This window comes from Emydura macquarii, unplaced genomic scaffold (genome assembly GCF_026122565.2).
Source record: "Emydura macquarii macquarii isolate MOO-44397 ecotype Brisbane River unplaced genomic scaffold, CSIRO-AGI_Emac_v2 contig_2297, whole genome shotgun sequence".
In the NCBI taxonomy this organism is placed as follows: Eukaryota; Metazoa; Chordata; order Testudines; family Chelidae; genus Emydura; species Emydura macquarii.
The window spans coordinates 4,040,785-4,064,824 of NW_027132434.1; the positions used below are offsets into that span (position 1 = coordinate 4,040,785).

General features: G+C 41.8%; 1 protein-coding gene across 2 annotated transcripts in view; it reads left to right on the plus strand.

Annotated features, from left to right (window-relative positions):
• UBE3D (ubiquitin protein ligase E3D) overlaps positions 1-22,124 on the plus strand; it is a 107,668-nt gene extending 85,544 nt beyond the window's left edge. Inside the window, exon 10 of one of the 2 annotated variants that reach the window (XM_067560760.1) lies at positions 2,683-2,761. In XM_067560760.1, coding sequence (XP_067416861.1) covers positions 2,683-2,709 — 27 coding nt within the window. In that variant the 3' untranslated portion in view covers positions 2,710-2,761. Of the gene's footprint in view, positions 1-2,682; positions 2,762-20,781 lie in introns of those variants that run through there. The other variant, XM_067560761.1, reaches the window with a different exon arrangement.
• The last annotated feature ends 1,916 nt before the right edge of the window (positions 22,125-24,040 follow it).

Genomic DNA, 24,040 nt, shown 5'->3' on the forward strand with positions numbered 1-24,040 from the left:
GTGACTACACACCGTATAGAGAGAAAATAGAAAGGCTGAGGCTAACTTCACTATCAGATGAGAGTTAACTGTACTGTATTTCATTATTAGCATTGTAATATAGACATCCCAAACATCAGAATAACTGTCCCCCCCTCCCATAATAACCCTCCAAGTGTTCTTCATAGGCTCATAGACTTTGAGACCAGAAGGGATCATCATGATCACTTAGTCTGACCTCCTGCAGGCCACAGAACCTCACCCACCCACTCCTGCAATAGGCATATTACCTCTATCTTGAGTTACTGAAGTCCACAAATCTTAATTTCAGGATGTTAAGTTACACAGAATCTACCATTTACTCTATTTCAAACCAGCAAGTGACCCATATCCTGTGCGGCAGAGGAAAGTGACCTAGAGAAAAATTCCTTCCTGACCCCAGATATGGCGATCAGTTAGACCCTGAGCATGTGCAACACTATATAGTTGAAGTAACCCAAACATAAGCATAGAATGTATTGTTCTTGTTTGTTCAAATTTTAGAACTCAAAAAGGGTTTTATATCACGGATTATTTGTGCTGTACCACAGTAATATACGTCTTGTAACCATGAGGCTCAGTTGCTACTGTTTCTTCTTGGCAACGCTTCCAGCCTTACTTCATCATCATTTGCAGCTTGTGCAGAATTTAGCACAACGTTTTCTCACTAGGATGAGCAACTGTCATCATTTTGCACCTTGTCTATCTACTCTAGTATCTCCCACTATGGAGAGTCTACCCTCAAATAGTCCAGTCAGTCCGGAGTCAGGGAGCTCTTCTGGATTCTTTGCTGCTTCAGGATATGCAAAGAGCTAAAACTGCTAAAGACACCTTCTTTCAGCTGCAGCTGGCAAGAAGATTTCCCCCTTATCATCTGACAATTTGCCATAATGTTCCATGTTGTGATGGGTGGGGGTAGGGGCCCTCCCTGAGTCTCCTCCAGACCACAATTTGGGCTGCTTATGGAGCCCTTCCCCTGTTTGTGGCACACAAGGGATTCTACAAACAAAAAGGGGTTTTTTTTCCCTCTACCCCTCTTGGGAGAGGGAGAATCAGAGAAAAAGGCAAAAGTGGTAATTCTCTCAGGCAGTCTTTTGGTCACCCCTTTGACATTCATCTTATCTGCAGGTTCTAATGTCCTTGGTCATGGGTAGGGTCTGCCTCCAGCCCTTCCTTTGGTCATCCCCTATTTTATACCTGGTCCATGCAGTCTCGGGGGTGGCAGGGTCTATGACTGTTTTCCTTATCATTGGAGATTGCTGGCTACAGGGACAGATCAAAGTACAGCAGTCTTGCCCCCAAGTCATCACCCTTTCCTGTGGCAGGCTTCCTCCCTCCAGGCAGAGCAAGCTTTACAGGTTTGTCTGGTTAGTGCTGGCTAAGTCCCGTGAGCCTCCTTAGACTCCTCACTTCTAGAGCGAAATCGTGCCCCCTCAGACATGTCTTTGTGGCTTCCAGCCTGGATTATTTCAGCTCCCTGTATTTGGGAATAAGTGCCTCAACCTTAAGAGCGGGAGGAGTCCACAACTAATGTCAAATGCAGCAGCTGATCTCCTGATAACATAGCCTTAGTGTTCCACTCACTTTATTAGATAGGTATGGGATACCCATAGGGCATCAGGTCAATATCAAGATGAGAGCCTGGGGTAAAATTTTCAAAAGTGCCTAAATGACTTAGACTCCTAAATTAGATTGTCTTTCAATGAGATTTGGCCTCCTAAATTACTTCAGGAAATTTTTATCCTTTGTCTTTGAGTCCTTTGTGGCAATAGAGCTCATTACTTAATAGAGTGTCTCTAGTTAAGAGACCCAGGACTTCCTTTGAAAGCTACAGTCAACAGGACAACTGAAACTGTTAACTTCAAGGTTCAAACTCATGAAAACAAGGGACAGAGCTCTTAGCAATAAACTCAAGACTAGGGAGCTCCTGTCAGGAGTGAGGTAAAAATAATCACTGTCCTTGCAGCCTTCAGAATGAACTACGAGATTCATTTCCTTAGCATAGCCTTCCCTCAACAAAGGGAACACCTAAACATGAGAAGATCAGAATGAAGAGCAAATGCTCACAAATACATTACAAAGCAAAATATTCCAGCAACATCCTAGGGAGGAGGGGAAAAGTGTCCAGTTCCAGAACAACTGAAAGAGCTGACATTAAGACATGTTAGTGTTATGACATGTCACAAGAGTAGCAGCATTAGTGTGCATGACCATTGCATTTTAAAGAGTAATTTTTGATGGGGTGGAAGTGTGGCAGGATATATTTATGATATCTGTTAGTATTTTGCTGTTGCAGAAACCGATGTTTTATTTTTATGAAGTAAGTAGGTGTGGAATCTTCAGTAAAATTATAACCTACTCCAACAGAACGCATAGGAAATTTGTCCCTGTCTATTGCATGATCTTTCCCTGTGTGAACAGATATGTTGACTCTTGAGCCAGAATTCACTATGTGACTTCTAGGAATGGGTATTCAAGTTTTATTAAAGTCATTTTTATCATTCTCTATTAAAACAACTTTCAGAGGCATGAGGAATGGCTCATTAGGCAGTTTAGTAATGCAGTTTTTAGATATTAAATTTTTATTTTATGTTGTCCATGATGGATGAATTTTGCCTTTTAAGGAGTCTTAATATAATTATCTTTGACTTCATTTTGTTTAAGGGTGCATCTTCTCCAAGCATCTCTTGAAAGTACATTACGGGACATTATGTACATTATGGGAGAATTAGCTCATTACACTCAGATCTGTGATGACCCTACTAGCAAGGCAGCGAGGACTTGAAGTACAATCTTAGAAGCATAGACAGAGCATTGTCTCATTGTAAAAGCAAACTGAGGTGATCTTCCATCATGGTGCAACTTTGAGTGTCCCTTAAATCTATGAACCACCATGGCACCTGCACTCCTCTAGGACAAGGAAGGTCACAAAGTCCAGGACAAGAGTGTGTGAGTGGGGAATAAAACATTCTCAGTCAAGGGAATTCAACTATCGAACATACTTCTAAAGGAGATCAAGTGAATCCAGAGTCTGGAGAAATGCAACAAAACCTTAATTTTAGGAAAGGCCTTTCCACCATAAAAATGACACTCATGACCCTCTAGCTAATAAAACCCAACTACCACCACCAACAACAACAAAAATAAATTTATAAAATTGAAGAACAAAAAACCTACCCCAAGCAGAGTTTTTACCTCCCAAAAAGAAGTGCCAGAGACTCCATGAAATCCACTACGGATTTTGCTCTTGCTTTTGATTTTTACATGGAAGGTGCTTAACTGCTACAGTGATAGGTGGCAGTATAAAATGGTAAGACAGACAGTTTTAAACTGCATCATTGGGTGACCACTGAATGGACACAATACCTAAGCATCTGGAAGAGGAATCTGTGGTGGCTTGTCTTTCAACACCTTTTCCTTTCATATAAGCTTCTTCCAGTAAGTCACATTCACAGTACATAAGTGTTTTTTCTAGTATGTTATATTCTGTTAGTTGTGGAACTTAATTTTATGTTTGGTTTAGTATGGAAAAGATAAGTTTGTCCTTCTACAACTTTATCCCTGTCTACTCCTCTGCTATCATTTTCTTCTGTTCCTCGCGCTCTCCCTTTCCTCTGCCAGTGCCTCACACTTCACCTTTCCCTTTGTATCCTACTCCTTCTCTCATGCCCATGCCTTCTTCCATGCTGCTCCTTATACCTGGAACTCCTTATACCTGGAACATGATGTAGAAGGCAGGGTTGTGCTCTAAAAATTGACTTCTTGTTGTTGTGGAATTCCACATTTAATCTCTAGCAATGATCCTCCCGACTTCTGAAAATCAGCTCTTTGGTGTCTCAATTTGGCATCCAGAAACTGAGGCACACACAATTAAGGGCCCCTTTTAAAAATTGGGCTACATGCAAATATAACAGGTGGCTTATAATAGTTTTATTTTTAGCAAAAGTTATATAAAATATTTCTGTATGTAGCAGAGACTTTTAAAACTTTATCAATTTATATCACATTTACAAGCATCACCAACTCTCAAACAACTAAGAACATATGAGATGTTACTCTATTAGTTAGCTCCTCAATCTTTAGCACACAGTTTCATTTCAGACGCAAATGAGATACTTTGTGGGAAATAAAACAAAAATAAACTAGACCGTCTCTCACCATGCCAACAGCAGGTGGAATATTAACCAAACAGCTTCTCTTCACATCACTATATCTCACTACCCCTTATTAGAGCTTTTACTGACAGTCCGTTCGAACAGGGAACAAGTGAAATAAACGTGTGTGTATTCTGAGCCTTCAGATTTATGGAAAGGAGAGGAAATGAAAGACAGAAGGTAGCAAGTGACAGAAACATCTTAATTGATGTAAACATATTTGCTGTGTTGTTATAAGTGAAAAACTAAAATGAAATCCACCCATACAAGTTTATTAAGATTCCCTTATATATGCAGCTCAACAGTAGCATAATCTGAAAGGAGTAACTGGCTAACATAAAATCTAGAGATGCTATGGCCCTGGGTGTGACCTCCACTGCTCCTAACTCTCATAGCCATCTATGTTACCTATCTGTCTCAGGTTTTTGCTGTAGTGCCCATCACTAATAGCTGATAAGATGGTGTCATGAGTGTCCTAAGTGCATCCGTGGACACGTGAACTTCTGACAAATAGTTTGAGTTGGAGGGGAGGAAAAGAGGTGAAAGAGAGATTTTCATTTAATGTTAAAACACAAAAATACTTTGACTCCAAATACTGATATCAAATAATTCTGATGTATTGCTAGTGCAGTACCTTACTGATAATTGGATTAATTTAACACTGAAAGGACATGTGTTGTGAAAGTCTGACAGACCACAAAACCCTTTTCTAGTTTATATGAGTCTTGATGATGCAGTGACCAGTCCCCAACTCTCAATTTGATCTAGATGCAGATCTGTCTAAACTCCAGCTATTAGCAAGAGACTTCAGCTTTTTCCTTCTGGTTCCATACTGCCAATCCATCTCCTGCTATTTCCAGCTTCCTCGCTGATTACATATAAATATAAAAAGAACTGGAGCCTGCTGCTGTTGCAGGGAGGCTAAGAAGCACAACTGGGAGCTGGCAGCAAGAGTCCTCTTCCTCTTGGCCCTGAAGAAGGGTCTCTGCCTCCCAGCCCCTACCCACCACGTGGAGCTGGGGCTGCAGAACAGGAACTGAAGATCTTGCAGGGCCAGTTGTGGTTTGCAGCAATCTCCCCTCTTTTTTGTGCTCTTAGGAGTATTGTCAGGGAACTGAGCCTGTTGCTACATGAAGTGCCTGAGTCTTAAGAGATACTGGAGATGGATATTGATGGAGGAGGACTGATTTTTGGTGGGGTGATTGATTATTGTGAGGAGAAAAATATGTGGGGGATTGATATTTTGGGTAGGAGGAGGAAGAACTGAGTTTATGGAGCTGGGATGACTGGATTTTGTTGGAAGGAGAGAGTTGATTGTGTATGGGTGATGGGCTGTGTGGGAAGACGGAGAAGGTTGTGTTGTGCAGGTGTTTGACTTAGTTGAAGGAATATTCACAAATTGTCTCCTGTGCCTTCCAACACAAGGAGGAAAGCTGCTCAGGGAGTGAAACAGAGGGGAAGGGCAAGAGACCAAGGCTGGTGCGGGAGGGAGAGTAGCAATGAGCAAATGTCTGTGTAAATTTTGTGCAACTTATGTGTGAATTAGTTTTCTGGGCTTTTTGATGGTTGGTGTTGGCTGTTCTGCTGTTCCCCTACCTCAGCTTCACTTTCTGGAAAATCTATGTCAATGCCTTCTGATGTAGAGAGTTAAACATTGGGCTTCATCAGGGAACAGGATGGGAGGGGAGTTCACGAAAGTTTGCCTGGCAAATTCCAATTGGAGTTTAGTTGGATATTTCACCGCATAGGAAAAGACCAGCTTCCAGTTTCACACACATGAAAGCTTTCTTTCTCTTTAAGGCATGATGGGCGCAGAATACAGTGACAGTAAATTATTACATTTAGTTAGCAGTTTTCATCCAGAGAAGCCTAAAATACTTCACAATCTACATGCACACAGTAGCACCAAATGGCACCCACATCTGGGTTAGAGAATAGTAGCCATGCAAATAAGCAACATATGGCACAGTGCTCCTGGGCAAGTCCCAGTCTTTTACAAAAAGTGAATGGGATCTCTGTCTGTATAAAGTTTATAGCACGCTGGCTTAGACCTCTCCTCTGACTCCCACACATAACATCCATTCTACTCAATCTACTTGGGAGGGGGAGAGAACTGATTTGACCCTGCTGGAATTTAAATCTCTGGTTTCCACACCTGATGCGTAGACCATTAAACTATCCCCTCTGGCATTTCAGGGAAGAGGCAGTCAGAATGCCACCTTCTTAATCCTGGGATTTTTGAGGATATTATGATACATGTTCAGTGTTTTACAAACCACCCATATGGATTTTATTTTATTAGGAGAATTTTAAATAGTAGCCTTCAAGAAAAAATAAGACTAATAGATTCCAAGTCTCTCAGCCCCAACAAGGTCAGGTATCTAGTTTTACAAAGAAAGCAGTGATAACCAGCATTGTCTAAATTCTCTGAGATATCTCCATGAAGAGCTTTATTTTCCTTATTGGGCTGAAATGCAGAGAACTTGTTGTCACTACTTATGGGGCTAAATTTAGCTCTTACATAAGTGGGCACTGTGACAGGAGGCACATGCCCTGCAGAAAGGGTTGAAGGATTTTGAAACCTACCAGGGTCCTGTGTAGTATGATCAGTATGACCACATAAGAATGTGTGTAAGCTGTTTATTCTTTTATGATACGTTTTCGCTGTAAAGCTTTTGTTCTAAATAGTTTGCTTTATGAAGGCTGTTTGATCACTGGTTAACTCTGTCATTGTCCCTGAAAAGAGAATAGGAGGCAGGTGCCAAACTAAACTTAGAATTATTCAGGTGATCACAGTGAATTGCAAGAGGAATTGAAGCCTAAATCCCTGGTCTGAAGGGAGAGGAACATGGGTTCCCACTGCAAGATAGGAGACAGTTAGAGGCCTGATGCCACAAAGGAACTCTGACAGATACAAATCCATTAATTTAGCCCAGGTTCTCCACACTAAATCCATGAGTTGAATTTGAAAATCTTACTTTGTTCGTCCATTTCTTTTAAAAAGACTGAACCATGTCTAGTCTCTTGTTCAAAGCTGCCATTGTTTTCTCCATTGCATGTTTAAATGCCATTAAGACCAGAGTTAAATACCACAGCAGAAGCAGAGCTGCCATCTTCCCCATTCTGAAACAGCCCTCAAAAAAAGGAGATGAGTTTCTGCTTTGGTATTCATCCTGTGGGACAACTAAAACAGAAAGTGCACAAGAATGCAAAGCACAAGATACTTGGCTTACAATTGCTGAGACTCAGCAGAGCCTTAGTTAAACGTCTTTTCAGACTACCCACACATTTGTGTCCTCAGGCAAACTTTTTGCTATAGCAGTTTAAATCATTTGCCGTTGAAAATAAGTGCTGCTTGAGTCTGCTTGATTAGCTGAGGCTTGCAGTTCATAACAGTAATTGCCATAGGGTAAAACAAAAAGCATCTGGCCTTAACAAGGAAAATCCTAAATTCTGTGGATTTTTTTTATTATTATTATTCTGGTTGGATTTAGAGCAGTAATTACAATACAGCATTAGTACCGAGTTCCATCTATATCTATCTATAGCCATCGTTTGTATTTGTCTATCAAAGGTAATAGACAAAGGTAATAATTTGTCTATCAAAGGTAAATATTGTTGCCTCGGTACATCAGGAGTTTGATTTGTCTTGCGTACCCTAAGTTTCAACTCACTTAAAAACTACTTGCTTACAAAATCAGATCTAAAAATGCAAAGATGTCGCAGCACACTGTTACTAAAAAATTGCTTCTTCAAGTGCTTGTTCATGTCCATTCTGATTTAGGTGTGTGTGCGCGCCACATGCACTGGTGGTACCCGTAGGGCCGACTCTAGTGTCCTCTGCAGTGGCACATGTATGCGCTGGTATATAGGGCGCTGCTGGCCCCCCTCCCTTCCAGTTCCTTTTTACCGCCCGTGACGGTGCTGGAACAACTCTCTTGCTCTCGCAAGTCTCTGTTTTCCTAGTGGTTTCTAGCTCTCTTAGTGTATATAGTTTAAAAATTTGGTTGTTTAGTAGTTACTCAGTTAGTTAATAAGTAAGTTCCCAGGGTCGGAGCAAGCCCAGTTCCCCAAGATTTAAGCCCTGCGCTTCTTGCAAGAAGCCTGAACAACCCGCATCAGAGCTGTTTAAGGTGTTTGGGAGAAGCTCACCTCTCTATGAAGTGTAAGATCTGTAGGAGCTTTCGCCTGAGAACTAAGAAGGGCTGGGACATAAGACTTAAGGCCCTTCTGATAGAGGTGGCACTCAGACCAGTGTCGGAGCCAAGATCGGACTCGGGACTGAATACTGCAGCATCGTTAAAAAGCATTCCCCTGCGTCGGAGTTGACCCGGCACCACTCGACATCCCCGGTGCCGAAAAAGCACCAAAAGAAGGCGCACTCAGAGAGGGAGCGCTTGCCAGCACCGAAGACGGCTAAGAAAACTTCAGGGAAGCCGGAGTCAGCTCAGAAAGGGTCTCTGCCTGGATGGGCATTGAGCCCGGCACTCACGCCACCGCCAACTCCAGGAAGCAGCAAAGGCACACGCCATCAATTGGTCCCTTCCACGCCTGAGGTGTTCCAGGTGATGAAGGACCTGTTGGCCATGCTGGTGCCGCCTATACCTCGAGAGGGTAGACCTATGCATTGAGGAGTGGACGCCCTGGCCGGGGGGTTCATTGAAAGGGACAGCAACATCGGTGCAACAGTCTCGTCCCTCGTCAGCTGGTTGCTATTTGCTGACCTCGAGGCACTCTTCAGGTTCTTGGCACCAATCACCGGAATCACACTGGGACAGATTGGGTTTGGGCCAATGGTCGCAGGGCGCTAGGCATCAATCCTCGGAGCATCGGCACCAATTCGCCGAGCGTCGGCATCGATCTTCGGAGCCCCAAAGTTCGCTGAGCTTGCAGCGTCACAAATCGGTCACCAGAGCCCCAGCACCGTTCAAATCCTTACAGGAAGCCGAAGGATAAATCACAGTTGAGACGTGACCAATGCTCCAGCTCTGGACACCACTCCCCAACACCAGAACTCCAGTGCAGAGATGTGGAGAAGCAGGTGGCATTGGCACCCCCATGGTCACTGGGATATATCTCCTCAGATTCGGGGTAGGAAGTTATAGTCCCCCCAGAGGGGCAGGCTGCAAAGCCCCCCTCAGTCTTCCTCAGATGGGGGGATGGACTTCAAGGACGATGGATTGGACTTTGGCAATACTGGAACCCCTGGGAATTCCCCCATTCCGCAGTGCCCTACATACTCTTGTCTATGGGAACTTTGGTGCTGCGCTCTTCAAAAGACTCCGCCTCAGCACTGGCTTTAAATGTCAACTCGGAGCGTGGATAGTCACTGTCGGGAAGTCCGTCAGTGACCACCTCGACTAGGGAAGGGGCACCAGCAGCCCCCCAGCTACTGTCCTCCCCAGATGAAGCAGTAGCAGGCTCCTCACACACTGCCCTGCTGGACGATTTATAGGTCACATCAAGACCTACTGAAAAGGCTAGCAGCTAACCTAGGCCTTAAGAGAGCTTAAAGAACCAGTGGATGAGCTTTTTGGCGTCCTGGTGTCCACAGCCCCTTCCAGGGTGGCCCTCCCAGTGCATGGGGAAGTAGTGAAGCTGGCTAAGGCTTTGTGGCAAATCCCGGCATCTCTGCCCCCCATGTTCAAGCGGGCAGAGAAAAAGTACTATATGCCCGCTAAGGGTTTTGAATATCTATATATGCACCAATCTCCGGGCTCGCTGGTGGTCACGGCAGCTAACGAGCGTGACAGGCAGGGGCAAATGAGCTCCACTCCAAAGAGCAAAGAGGCAAAGAAAATGGACTTATTCAGCCAGAAAATTTATTCGACAGCGAGCCTAAAGCTAAGGGTATCTAACCAGCAAGCGTTGCTGGGGTGATACCATTTTAACATCTGGCAATCGCTCGAGAATTTTACCGACTCCCTTCTCCAGCCCTCCAAACAAGAGTTCGAGGCCATCCTGGAGAGGGTAAGACTGTGGCCATGGCCTCCCTGCTGGCAGATTCAGATGAGATGGACTCGGCAGCACAGGCAATGGCCTCTGTGGTATCAATGAGGAGAGCTTTGTGGCTCCAGTCATATGGTCTCTTGACGGATATCCAGCAGTCCATCTAGGACCTTCTGTTCGATGGCACTGCTCTGTTCGCGGACCAGACCTACTCCAGGCTGCACAGTCCAAAGGACTCTAGGGCCACGTTGCACTCGTTGGGCCTTTATACCTGTCCTCATCAAGGAAATACTTCAGGCCCACACAGCAGCAGCACTTTGGAGGCCAGTCCAGAGAGGAGCCCTAAAGAAAGAGAAATAGAGGCTACAAATGTCACTGGGGCAATTCACTGGCATCTACCTCAAAACCAGGCCTGAGCTGCCATTCCTCGAGCAGAAAGAGAGGCTCTTGAAGGTGCGCCTGGGGACAACTGATCAATTTATGCCTGAGATCCAATTTCCCATTCATTTTCCTCCCACCTTGCCTCTTTTCTCCCAGCCTGGATGGCCATTACATCGGACCGTTGGGTGTTGAATATGGTGACTACTGGCTACACCCTTCAGTTCACTTCAATCCTCCCTCCCCATCCCTCTTTAGGGACCCCTCTCACAATCAACTCCTTGTCCAGGAGCTACAAGCCCTTCTGCAGATAGGAGCAGTGGAGGAGGTTCCTCAGAATCTGAAGGGCAAAGTATTCTACTCACGGTATTTCCTAATCGCAAAGGACTATTTGCTTCATTTAAAGCAAGGAAGGCTTAGCCTTTTCATTGGTAAAAGTTCACCTGGCAGCAATATCGGCGTTTTACCCACTGATACAGGGCAGATTGGTTTTCTCCCACGAGATGACAACTAGATTCCTTAAAGGGCTGGAAAGACTCTTCTCTCAGATTAGAGAGCCCAGTGGGACCTGAATCTTGTCCTTTCCTGGCTCACTGCTCCGCCTTTCTAACTGTTGGCCTCCTGCTCACTCATGCACTTGTCCTAGAAGGTGGCTTTTCTAGTAGCAATTACTTCTGCACACAGGGTGTCGGAGATTAAGGCCCTGACTTCGGAGCCATTTTATGCGGTGTTCTTCAAGGACAAGATACAGCTTCGACCTCATCCTGCGTTCCTCCCGAAGGTCATTTTCCATTTTCATGTTAATCAGGACATTTTCCTGCCGATATTCTGCCCTAAGTCTCACAGCTCTAGTGAAGAGAGGCACCTGCACTCACTCAATGTAAGGAGGGCTCTAGCCTTCTACATCGATAGGACCATACCGTTCCACCACTCCAAGCAAATCTTGGTAGCGATTGCTGACAGGATGGAGGGCAAACTGGTTTCCTCACAGCAAATATTGTCCTGGATTACAGCCTGCATTCACGCCTGTTATGAACAAGCGGAGTTGCGCCTCCAGTGTCCCTGTCAGCCCATTCCACAAGGGCTCATGTGTCTTCAGCCGCTTTCCTGGCACATGTGCCTATTCAGGATGTTTGTTGGGCCACTACATGGTCGTCCATACATACCTTCACGTCCCACTATGCCGTTATGCAGCAAGCTCAGAACGATTCGGGATTCGGCAGAGCGGTACTGCAGTCTTCATGGCCATGAACTCCTGCCCATTTCCAGAGACACAGCTGGTGAGTCACCTAAATCAGAATGGACATGAGCAAGCACTCGAAGAAGAAAGAGCGATTACTTACCTCATAACTGTTGTTGTTCAAGATGTGTTGCTCATGTCCATTCCACAGCCCACCCTCCGTCCCCTCTGTCAGAGTTCCAGCAAGAAGGAACTGAAAGGGAGGGGGGACTGGCAGCGCCCTATAAATTAGCACATACATGCGCCCTTGCAGAGGGAGCTAAAGCTGGCCCTACGGGTACTACCAGGGGAAAATCTTCCAGCACCGGTGCATGTGGCGCACATACACACCTAAATCAGAATGGACATGAGCAACACATCTCAAAGAACAGCAGTTACGAGGTAAGTAGCGGTTCCTTACTTTTTCATTTTTACCATATAATTATAAAATAAATTGATTGGAATATAAATACTGTATATATTGGAATATAAATACACATTTCAGTGTATAGTATATAAAGCAGTATAAACAAGTCATTCTCTGTATGAAATTTTAGTGTGTACTGACTTTGCTAGTGTTTTTTTATGTAGCCTATTGTAAAACTAGGTAAATATCTAGATGAGTTGATGTAACCCCTGGAAAACCTCTGAATACTTCCTGGGTTGAGAACCACTGTCCTACATAACTCGTTGCCAGGAATAATGGCTGCTAAAGAAAAGAAAATGGGAACAGGCTAACAATGGGGGCTGGGAATGAGACAAAATAAAATTGTTAGGGTTTTTAGCCATTTAAATTTGGATTTAAAAAAAAATCACTTCAATTTCCCCTATAACATTCACATTTTTAAGCAATGTTTTCTAGTATGCTGAAAGGGCTTTTGTCATCTTGAGGTAAAATAAAACCCAATAGAGACTGATCTTTTGTCTGTCCTTTTGACTGCTCTTCTTAGGCTTCCTTCTAAAGTCTGGTCAAGTACAAACAGCCTACTGTAACTCAATACTTCTGAGAAATTAATACTGTTAAGAGGGATAAACTGAAAGCATAATATGTTAGTTACAGACTGGCTTATTTTTTGCCATTTTAAAGGGACGCTGTCAGGTTGAAAATCATACTTTAAAAAAATGTCTTGCTGAAATTTCAACTAACATCTATTTTATTTTCCAGTAGGTTGTTTGTTTACATTTTACTTGTCTCCCGGTTTGGACAATGGAACTAACTAGTCCCTCTGGGTTGTACTGTCTCACACATGGTTTATCCGTGCACAGGGGACAGGAAACAACACAAGTTTGCACATGTGGAATTCCCTTCACACCTTTCCCAGTGGAGTGTGGAGTTTCCCCTTCTCACAGAAGCAGCAGGGAATTTGGCTGCTTAGCAGCAGATCTATTGAGGCCCAGCTTTTTCCATGACTCTGTGCTGTCTCCAGTCCCTCTCCAGGCCTCCATGACAGTGTAGCTCTGACAAAAACATACTTGTTATGGGTTCCCCTAGGTGCTGCTGCCAAATTGCCTGTAGTGTAACTGATAGGATCAGCATTAACTTATCAAATTCCCCATGAAGCTAGTGTATGGGGGATCCCAGAGAAGGTTCCCTTCCCTTCCCAACATCTGAAGTGCCAGCTGAGCCACTGTGGGGACGAATGGTGGAACCGTACCATAAAGCCATCACTCCTTCCCCTGCTCATAACCCCAAATGATCTGGGTTTTCCTTCCCTGCACTTGTAACCCATCAGGGCTATTTAGTCCTATCACTTCTCTTTCTAGCTGGTTTCTATTTAATTTCATCTCTGTGTTTTCCTGCAGTAGCACAATGCTGTAATGTTTGCTTTCCTGACACTTCAGAGCAGTAGCTTCGTTTGTTAAAGTACTCGACTCCATTGAATGAAAAAGTAATCATGATGATTATGCATACTTTTCTATTAGTCCGAGGTTTTGTAAAACTGTATTTTTTATAAGATCAAATGTTTGGCAGTCATTTGAAACTGACAGTGTCCTTTTAACAACCATGCTTCTTAGTGGATTTGTAAGATTGTTTCATGAAGGTTTGCATGGTATCTTATCCTCAGGGAATATTTATGCATTTGAAATTCTGTTTGTTGTTAATAGTAAAGTAATTAGATTGGCTTTACCAAGCTAAGGGCACAATCCTGTCATCATCGTCAGTGGATCAGGCCCATAAGTGCAAGCTGATCCTTCTACAATTTGCTTAGGCCAGAAATAAGGGTCAGTGGAAACTTCATTATGTAAAGAACTTTTTCATATTCAGATACATTATATGCTTGGGCCTGAATCATCAGTGCATTATGTTCAAAGTATGCCATGAAACTTCTAATCTGAGTGTAAACCTGGAGCAGTTCTCCTCAGAGGATTGTAATTTGTGTCTATGACACATCAGATGTGAAAGTGGACTTCAGGGCACTCCTATCACTTGCTTGTTTCCTCTCTGGCATAGGAGAACATGGGGGGCAAAGCAAGGCGTTGCTGCTATTCCCCCTAGAGCCTGGAGAATGCAAAATGAGAGTAAAACATCAGCACAATTTAGCACAGCTCTGTAGCTAGTATATCTTGGTTTGGACCTCTGCACACTATCAGGAGGCTGTTCTGTGGAAAGTAATCCCATTGTTACCATAGACGTGTGTTTGATTACTACATTATTCTCACTGTCCTAGTGCTGGATATGCCCCACTCCTTTCAAATGGTAACGTTCACATCTAGAAATATATGTGCACTTCCAAAAAGCAGTTGCATAGAACTGAATCCTTCCCAAGCCATCACATGTTGCTTAGGGCATGAACAAGGCTCTGCCATCCCTGTTCATGTTATTTGCCAGAATAGTTACTGTGTTGTGTTTCTATAACTTAACTTTTTTATGAGGATAGGCTGTTGGCCTATTGCTCAATCCCCAGCGTGGAGGAGCATGGACTGCTTTTCCAGCTGTGCCTACGCTTTGACCTGTGAGGAATTAAAACGTCCGCTGGCATAGTTCTCAAGATCACTGGAACACACAAGCCTTCCCCCATGCCAAGATGCAGACCTTAGGGAAGGAGTTTCATAGATACTGAGCTACTAAATAACTGCCTGGTAGCACTTAGGTAGCTGCCTTTTTATGGGGCAATGCATTCACCGGAGACAGAACGAAGTGGGCATATGTTCCGGTTTAGCATTAAAAAAATATCCTTTTTCATTTTGTTTTTTCAAATGTATTTCCGGAACAGGTATTGTGGATTGCACCTTGGTGGACTTGGTTCTCATCCAAAAGTTGAGAGTCAATATGTGATCCAGGCAGATGGAAGCCAACTGACCAGGCAGCCACCGGTCTGACTGTGGTTAGCATAGTTAGTCACTGCCCACAGTTGTTAATCCACATTGCAAGCTAGTTGTGGCTGCCGTAAAGCTATGGTTGCCTTATTACTGGTAGTGATGCAGGAAATGAATAGTACCCATTTGTGTGTGGAGGTACTGGGCATTTATAAGGCATGTTTGAAGGGAGTACTTCTTGATCCCTTCATTCTCTGCTCAGTTGTTTGAAAAGACAGGATTTGGAACCTCAGGACTTTGATGAGAGAAGTATGGGCCCGGAGCCAGTTATTAATGGAGATGTCTCCAGGACAAGATGCAGATGGTTTGCTCCTCCCACTTCGTGGTCTACCTTGATCTTATGCCAGTGCAAACTGAGCATAAATGTTATGATGAATCAGATAGAATTAAGGCCTTGCTTCTACACAAAAGTTATTGTGCTTTAACTTTACAGATGTAGTTAAATGAGAGAGAACTTAAGTACATTTCCACCTGTGTAGTGATAATGCATAGGGGTTGTATGGTATGTGCCATGTACACCAGTATATTTTTACAGATAAGTAGTAGAAATTCTGTGTCTCTAACCTTTAAAAGCACACACTCACCTTTATTTATGCAGTACTTCGGAGTGAGTAAAAAGTAGGAGCAGTTTAAAAGTTTGAGATCCCCATGATTGTATACTGAAACTCAGCTTTTGACACCTTCATTGTTTTTGTGTTTTGATGAAATAAGTACGTGGCTTAATCTCTGCTTCCGAAAGTGGATTATTTCAAAGACAGAATTGCTTGTCCTTTTCTTAGCAAAGAGGAGTATTCTCTACACCTCCATCTTCATCTCCCTCAATTCAGACATCCCCTTTGCCTCCACTGCTTTTAACTTTGGCATCATTTTTGACCTTTAACTTTTCTCATACTCCTGTATCTACTGTCAGCTCCACAGAATTGTCTGTGTACTCTGAACACGCAGTTCTTGGGTTTTTTTAAAAACATTGCTCATCTAGGTTGAGCCTTTCCTCTGCTCATCTAACACCAGACATCCTCTCTATCAGTTCTGTCCAAAATGGTAATACTGTGTCAAGAGATTTCTCTCCAGCAGCTTCTGCCATCTGGAACAGCCTTCTTTTATCTCTCCGGCTCATTGAGCCTCCATTGCTTTTCAAACTTTTTCTATAAAAAACAGCTTTTCTCCCTCACCTATTCCTCTTAATTTTTTTGTTGGACCTGCTGTGCCCAAACGCTTAGTTTATTCACTATGGAATACCTTTACAGCACTATTTTCTAGTATTTTTATTAGACACTCTCTTGTGTTCTTTAACTCTGTGAAAAACTTTGGGATACAGTTTGTATGAAAAACACTATGCAAAATGTTAAAAGTTCCAAGAAGGTCTGAAATTAAACTGCACAGACATCTCCTCCTACTTGAGCAAACAGTATTGCTAACATTAACTATATGTACATCTAAAAAACATATATTGGCACTCAATTGTTATAATCTTTTAAAAGGTACAACCATGAACATTAAAAGGCCCATTAATTACCCCTGACATCCCCAACTAATACCCCAATCCCTTATAAAAATTAAGGCAGAAGTTTAAAAAACTTGATAAAACAACAGGGTTACCATACATCCAGGTTTTCCTGTACATTGAATCTTCTTTTGAGGCTCCATCCTCTGTCCAGGTGGATTTTTCAAATAACAGGAAATGTCTGGGATTTTTGCAGTGCAGACATTGCAGCTCAGAAAGAGTCTCAGTTGGTTCGCTTCCTGATTGGTCCCTCCCCTGCATCTGCTGTTGATTGGTCCATTCCCCTGCAGCCACATTTGCTGGATCCTGCCCACCCAGGCCCCAGCTCTGGGGAACAAGTCCTACAGGGAGGCACTGACTGATTGCTGTCACTGCATCATGGGCTTGGACCCCAACCACCCTGCCACCATGATAGGAAGCAACACTACCCCCCATCTCTAGTGAATGCTCTTCAGTTCCCCCGACTGTACTCTCCCTCCAGGGGGTCAGTAGTTTAGAGGATTAATGTCTTCCATTGCTAATATTTTCCAGGCTCTGTGGAAATCCTAACACTATTGAAAAATGTTCCCACAGCACGGTTTTTTTTATTGGGAAATGCTGGTTCAACGGAATCAAAATCTGTCATAGGAGCATGTGGAAGCGATGAAACTTTTGAAAGAAACCAGTTAGGCAGATAGTTTTCCCTGAGCAGTCAGCTTCCTGGGCACCCAGCTTGGTGGTGGACCATGTATCTGCCTGGCATATTTCAAAAATTTCTATTCCATTGAAAAATTTGCATTTTCAACTTTTTGTTTTGATGCAAAACTGTTTTTAATGCAAAGTTTTCCACGGAACAGAAGTTTCAGTTTCTGCACAGCTCCCCCATGTAGTAAAGCCTATGGACATGTGGATCTTTCCAGTGTGCTCCTATTTTAATTGCTGCAGACAGCAAGTCGATACTGAGCAGTTGCAATGCTGGGATTCAGATTTTTTCCTTGATAGCCAAGAAGTGCCATTGTCTTGGGGTATTCATTGTCTATACTCAGGTTATTATTGATGCAAATCCTTTCTTAGAGCAGATTTTCTCAGAGAAATCCCCTATTTATATCTAAAGACACTTAGTTTTTTGCATCTTCTCTAACAAACATTTGACTCTCTCTTAAGTATTCCATTGGCCATCTGATTAGAAAGAAATCTTTTATTCTGCCCAGCTCTGTATTTTGACTATTCATTTGATATAGTTTCTGTTTTATCTGCAGTTCAATCCCTGCTGGTTCATCACACTTAGCACATTCTTTAAATACAGTATCAAACAGTCTGGTGATTAAAGATCAGCATGACATCCACATACATGTAGTCTAATAGTCTATAAACCTGAGCTGTATTAGGTCTGTAATTGCTTGTGTACTTGATATATTGAAGTTGCAAAGAGCATGAAGGAAAAAGGGCAGCATGTGTCTAATGACTTTTTTCCTTGCTGGGTTTGTATGAGGCATCAGTTCTGTTCCCTTGGTGTTTTCAGCAGTAAGCTAAATGCCCTATTGGCTTTTTCATCCTTCCATAGTGGCTTCAATGCATTTTCTGAACTACCTTTTTGATCGGCAAAGTATTAAGCCTCCCCAGTTTAATAGTTAGCTCTTTTGCTTATTCTGGGAGTTCCACTTTGCTCATACTTTCTTCACAGTTGTTTAGCTTCACATTCTGATTGTATTCTTGTATATACTGCCAGTTCTGAGGAAGGCTGAAAAGAACATGGAGGGAGAGCCACTACATGCAGATGACCCAGTGGCCAATAGGTTGGGCCCATTTACTCCCACCAATCTTTGGGTTCTTTATATTTGGCAGGTCACAGTCCTTGTCCTTTTTTGTATTGCCATTAGTCCTGTACACCAGAGGAAAGAAGGTGGATCGTTTTCCATGTAGTTTTTCTCCTTCCTTCTGTAGAAAGATGATGTGGATCGTGCCTGGTGTGGGTCACAGATGAGAATGCCACATTCAGGACAGCCTGATAAAAAAATACAGCAGACGCCCCCCAAAACTGGTGGTTATTCTAACATTAGAATCAGGACTAGATTTAGGGGCAGGCTACCCAGGCAACTGCTTGGGGTGCTGGGGTTAGGGGACACCACACTCGGGGTGCTATTTTTGTTGTCAGTGACAAAAGGGAAAATAGAATGTTTGAAGTAAAAAGTTTCAGGTATTCCATATGTGATTCATTTTTCACTAATCTCCTAGAATGTTCTGGAGCTTTATAGAATCTCATGGAACCTTCCAACTTTCTGAGAACTACATTTTCCTCAAACCTCTTTGAATGTTGTCAGCCATGCACTTGTAGTGCATAAGGGGTGAAGCATCGCCAGTCAGTGAGATACAAGAATGAACTGAAGTGGTCTACCCAGTGTTGATGCACAGTTCAATTTCTTGATGTTAGCACATTTTAGTTACTCTTAAAATTAATAAGTTTCTATAAACTTAGAGGAAACTTTTTTTTTTGCTTATATATGGCATGGAATAAATACAGATTTACAGATCCTAGTGTGCAAATTTATCATCTTATATGACAGGGATAAATTATGCATGCAATTTGTGCACCAAAGTTGTGAAAGGGACTACAAATGCAATAAAAAAATAAGATACTCAAAAGTATAATAAATGAGCAAGGAGGGGGCACACTGAAGATGCTTCTCACCTGAAGCACCATTTGGTCTAGGGTCAGCCCTGTTTAGCGTTCACCAAGCCAGTAATGGAAGTGAGCTCCTGTATCAGCACACTGGTTAACAAGAAGCCAAAATACAATCCCCTTAGGCAATCCAGCTCCTATCACCACCCAGACATCTGGTCTTTATGATGAGAGGTTACTGAAAACCAGATTCATCATATATAAGGTTCTTCTAATCCCAAAGGAGCAGCCACTCCCCTTGGTCAATATATATATTTAGATCTTACCAAATACCATGCTTGTAGCCAAGCCTTTAGTAACTAAAAACTAAAGGTTTATTAATATAAAAAGAAAAGAAGAGAATTATAAGAGAGTTAAAGGAATCATATACATTACAATTGATTTCAGAGTTTGCAGGTCAGGATATAATAGCAGTGATTTTAAATCTGTTAGTTTGTAATAAGTCTCTCTGGTTCACCCAAGTGGATTGGGGGTCATCAGTCCCTTGTTCAAAACTTCCTTTTGTTAAAAATCATATCCAAAGTTGTGGAGCAGGATTAAAGACAAAGAAGTGATGTCATAGTCTCCTTTTATTATACTTTCAGCCCAACTGCATGGAAAGGTACTTGGAAAAGTTACTGGCAAAAGATGGAGTCTTAGATCACATATCTTTGTCACATGTCCTTACATGCCTTTCTGAATCATGGGACAGCTAATGCTCCAGTGCTTTCTGAAACATTCAGGAGGGGCTCAGTGGATGAGCTGATTGTCCTTAATTAGCCATCAAGCTGACTGGTAGTCTAAATGCAAATCTGTTTTAGGACGTTTGTGCAATACAGACACATAGCCAATATTCATAACTTCAGATACAAAGATGATGCATGGATTTAAACAGAATAATAATACTTAGCAATATATAACTTTTCCATTGATATCTTACATGATATACTTTGGGAAAGATTTATTGCAACTTTGTAACAGTGGTGATTGTGTTAGTGTAATTAGTTATCTTCCTTTTTATACATCATCACAGATGTGTCTTTAACTATTTCCTGTCATTTTGAATCTGAATGAGTTTTTCCATTAACCTTTATGGAATCAGGATTTCACTCTTCGCAGATAGAAACAGCATTCTTTAAACATGCTAATATTTTGGGCAAAATGGGGAGTATATCAGGGATTAAAATCTAAATTTCAGAATACTGTCAAATATCTTTTTAAATTCGAAACAAACTGTATTTCAGATACAACGAGAAAAATGTGTATACGTGGCTTTCCGTCACAGAAATACAAATCAGAGAATCTTGCTAATCCTTGTTGCAACTGTGAGAACTCCTATAGCTGATTTAATTCGGCAGCAAGCATTGAAAAATGGGTTTGAGGACATAAAAGGAATAAATAGAAAAGTAGAATAAACATATTAGAACATCTTCAACATTTAACAATCTTTACTTTGGGAAAAATACTGTGCAGCTTTAGGTAAAAGTATTTTTCGGTGAAGTGATAATAAGTACATCATTTCTTTGAATTGCAGGAGTCCTTTATGCTTTTTCTCACCATGCTGAGACTAACCATTTTTGTTTTCTTTTCTTTTCTTTTACAGGTTGCCTTTTTGAAGATATGAAGAATCCAGACCCATTAATTGAAAATTCTTCTCAAGTTAACCTTCAAATACAATTAAAAAATATAAAGATCATTTCCACTGGGATAACTTTCTAGAAAGAGCCACTGGGGTGCAAAACCTCAACATAATATTTAATTATTATTTTAGCTTGATATTTATTGGATTTTCCATTTTGAAAGAGCAAAACCAATACCAGAGAGAGTTAGTTGAGAAAGACATACATTAAAGACTGGAATTCTGAGAGTGTTTTATGTCAGAAAGCTGGGATGACTATAATGATGACCTCTTCATCACGAAAGGAGAAGTCAGTTATCTTGATGGAGCAGTGGTTGATAGTGACTTGTTTAAACTGGCAGCCAGGAGAGGGTATACAATATTTAAGATAGTGAATTCTAACTAATTCTAATTCTAAGAAATATATATGCAACTTTTACCGTGTTACTCACTTTTTTGAGTTGGCAGAGATCATCAGATGACTAGAACTGTAAAATGTGAACTGCTGTTTTCTAGCAACATTATGTATGTAGCATATACATTATTTCCATATTAAATCCTACTTCCTAATCAAGAGAGAAGATATTTTCATGCCTGTACCCTATGTAAAACTGAATGAAATTGATAATGCCTTGATTAAAGTTCACAACAAAAAGTTTTTGTGATTACTTGAAAGAAATGATCTTGCACCTATAAAAAGAAATGTGTATGTGAATGTAGGGTTTATAGAAGTTGCTGGATTGACCGTCCTGGAGACAGAAATCATCTCTGTGAAGCACGTGTATCTCAGTTTGTGACAGCATAAGCTTCGCCACACAGCCTTTCCTACACCTTCCTACATCAACCCTGGCTTGGAGGAATCATATCTACGGGATAGTGCAATCCATGTGGCCCTGCAGTACTTCCTGTTCTTATTATACTGTCAGCAAGGGCTGACGAGCAAGTTAGTGCTGGTTGGAATTGGTGGCTGTTTCTGTGTTGTAGACATTTACCTAATTGTAACTGGGATGATACCACCAGCTACATTCCATGTGGAACAAATAACCTTGCACTCTTTCCAGTTTTGGAGTGGATCTCTCATTCTTTAGGTATCAGTGATCACTTTGGTCTCTGCTGTGCAGAAAGAGTATCAGAGAGGATTTGTATATATGTGGACAGTGGAGGGAAAGATGAGCTATTCATCCCTGCATAAGCACCACTGCTACCACAATTCAACAGCCACTCTGTTCTCTGCCTTAGCTAAGGATATGGCTGAACTGTATGAGAAAATTCCTATTGTGGATTTTATACCCTTTTATACTGTATATCTGAGCCCTATATTAGCACATATTCAGAACCCTGTCTATTTTGTAAACTTAATGTAATCATTTTCTTATAATACCTCCTCAAGATTGCCACAGAATACCACTGGGGCCAAAAACAAGATTAAAAAAGGTCACACATTTATATGGATAACTAGACTATCCAGAATTATACTAATTTATGCCACCGTACATTTTGATTAGCATCATTAAACCCCATGATTCAGGTAGTAAACTAATCTGTAAATATAGGGGTTAGGAGGAGGCAACCAAATGTGGGATGCAGATTATCCCTTGCCTTTCTAATCTGTCTTGTGCCTTCCTCTGAAGCATCTAGTGCTGTCCACTTTTGGAGACAGGACACTGGACTAGCTGGACCATGAGGTCAGATCCAGTCTCGCAGTTCTTACGTTCCTAGGATGCTTGGAGAAACATTTCTATTAAAAATAGTGGAAGAAATCCTGTTTGTAAAGGCTGGCTTTTTTCAATACCTATCTTTAAACAAGAAATAAGAGAGACAAGGTGGGTGAGGTAATATCTTTTATTGGACCAACTTCTGTTGGTGAAAGAGGCAGCTTTTGAGCTTACCTCGCCCACCTTGTCTCTCTCTAACATCCTGGGACCATCACAGCAACAACTACACTGCAAACAAGAAAGAAGGAAGTTGTGAGCTTGTCAAAGGACAACTCTTTAGGAGAAACTGGTTTAGAGAGAGAAATTCTTGTTACAAAGAGCTCCTTTTAAAACCCTAGGATTCCAGGAGAAGCCAGCACTTCCTTTACATGGTTGCCAGTGAAATTATTCTAACACATGCTGCAAGATGCTGAACATCTTCTGTGAGGTGTGGGATATCAGTGGGGGGTTAAGACCAGTCAGCAACTAGTCTAGGCCTCATCCTACTTTTCCTCATTAGTGTAGATTCGAGTATTCAAATAAGAGCAGAAGTGTGGCATTTTCTACATATATATTCAGGGGCTATATTGCCTACTTCCACTTCCAGATAATTTGTCTGTAGAACAATGGTTAGTTATTTTGATATTTCTGTTATGAATAAAATGAATTTTCTAATAATATTTTTCCAATTTTGTTTTGCTCTGTTATATGCTGGTCTCTGCTTTTCAGAATACAATTAGGCCAATCAAGGAGGGAAAACATAGTAATGACAGATTGCTACATTGCGATTGTAAAGCCACTTTCATCCTATTTAAATGCCCCCCGTTGTGGTTTTGCATCAATAAAGCAATCTGCTTCAGAGAATATTTATGCTTTGTATGTTTAAAATCTATCATCGTGTCAATTTCTCCAACATAAAATGGTGTTGGGGACATAAATAGTTAATATACTTCTAATGGCAAATGAGGTTCTGAGATGGCTAGTGTAGGCAAATCATTAACTTAATTTATCAGAAAAACAGAAGAAAAAATCTGCATGAAGTGGGGCACTAGGAGTCTGCATGAGAAGGAGCACTGTAAATAAATATAAATCAAACCCTTCCTGGCTAGTTTATCACTCTCAGAAAACCTTGTAGAAGATCACAGTAAAATGTGATGTGTGAGTGTGTGAGTACAGGATTTTGGGGCAGGTATATAGGAGGGGAGACGACAGAGGTAGGATTAGGCCAAAAGTGCAGCCTCACAAAGCCATGTTCTTCAGGAATCTGTTTGCTGCCTGGTCTTTATCCCCATACCTTAGGTATGGGGATGTAAGCTGTCAAAGATAAGCAGCTCTGGTTCTGGTTGGGTTATCTTTCCTGCAAGTATTAAGTTACTTGCACAGGTACCTAAAAAATGTCAGCCCACATATAAATATATCAGAAGTGTTCTTGTCTGAAAATGGGTTTATTTGCCAATATTCAGAAGGAGAGAAAAGAAAAGGATTAATTGTGATGACAGGTGTTGCATTATTCAGTCAGTAACTGTTTTATAGACAAGTTGCCTAATTTA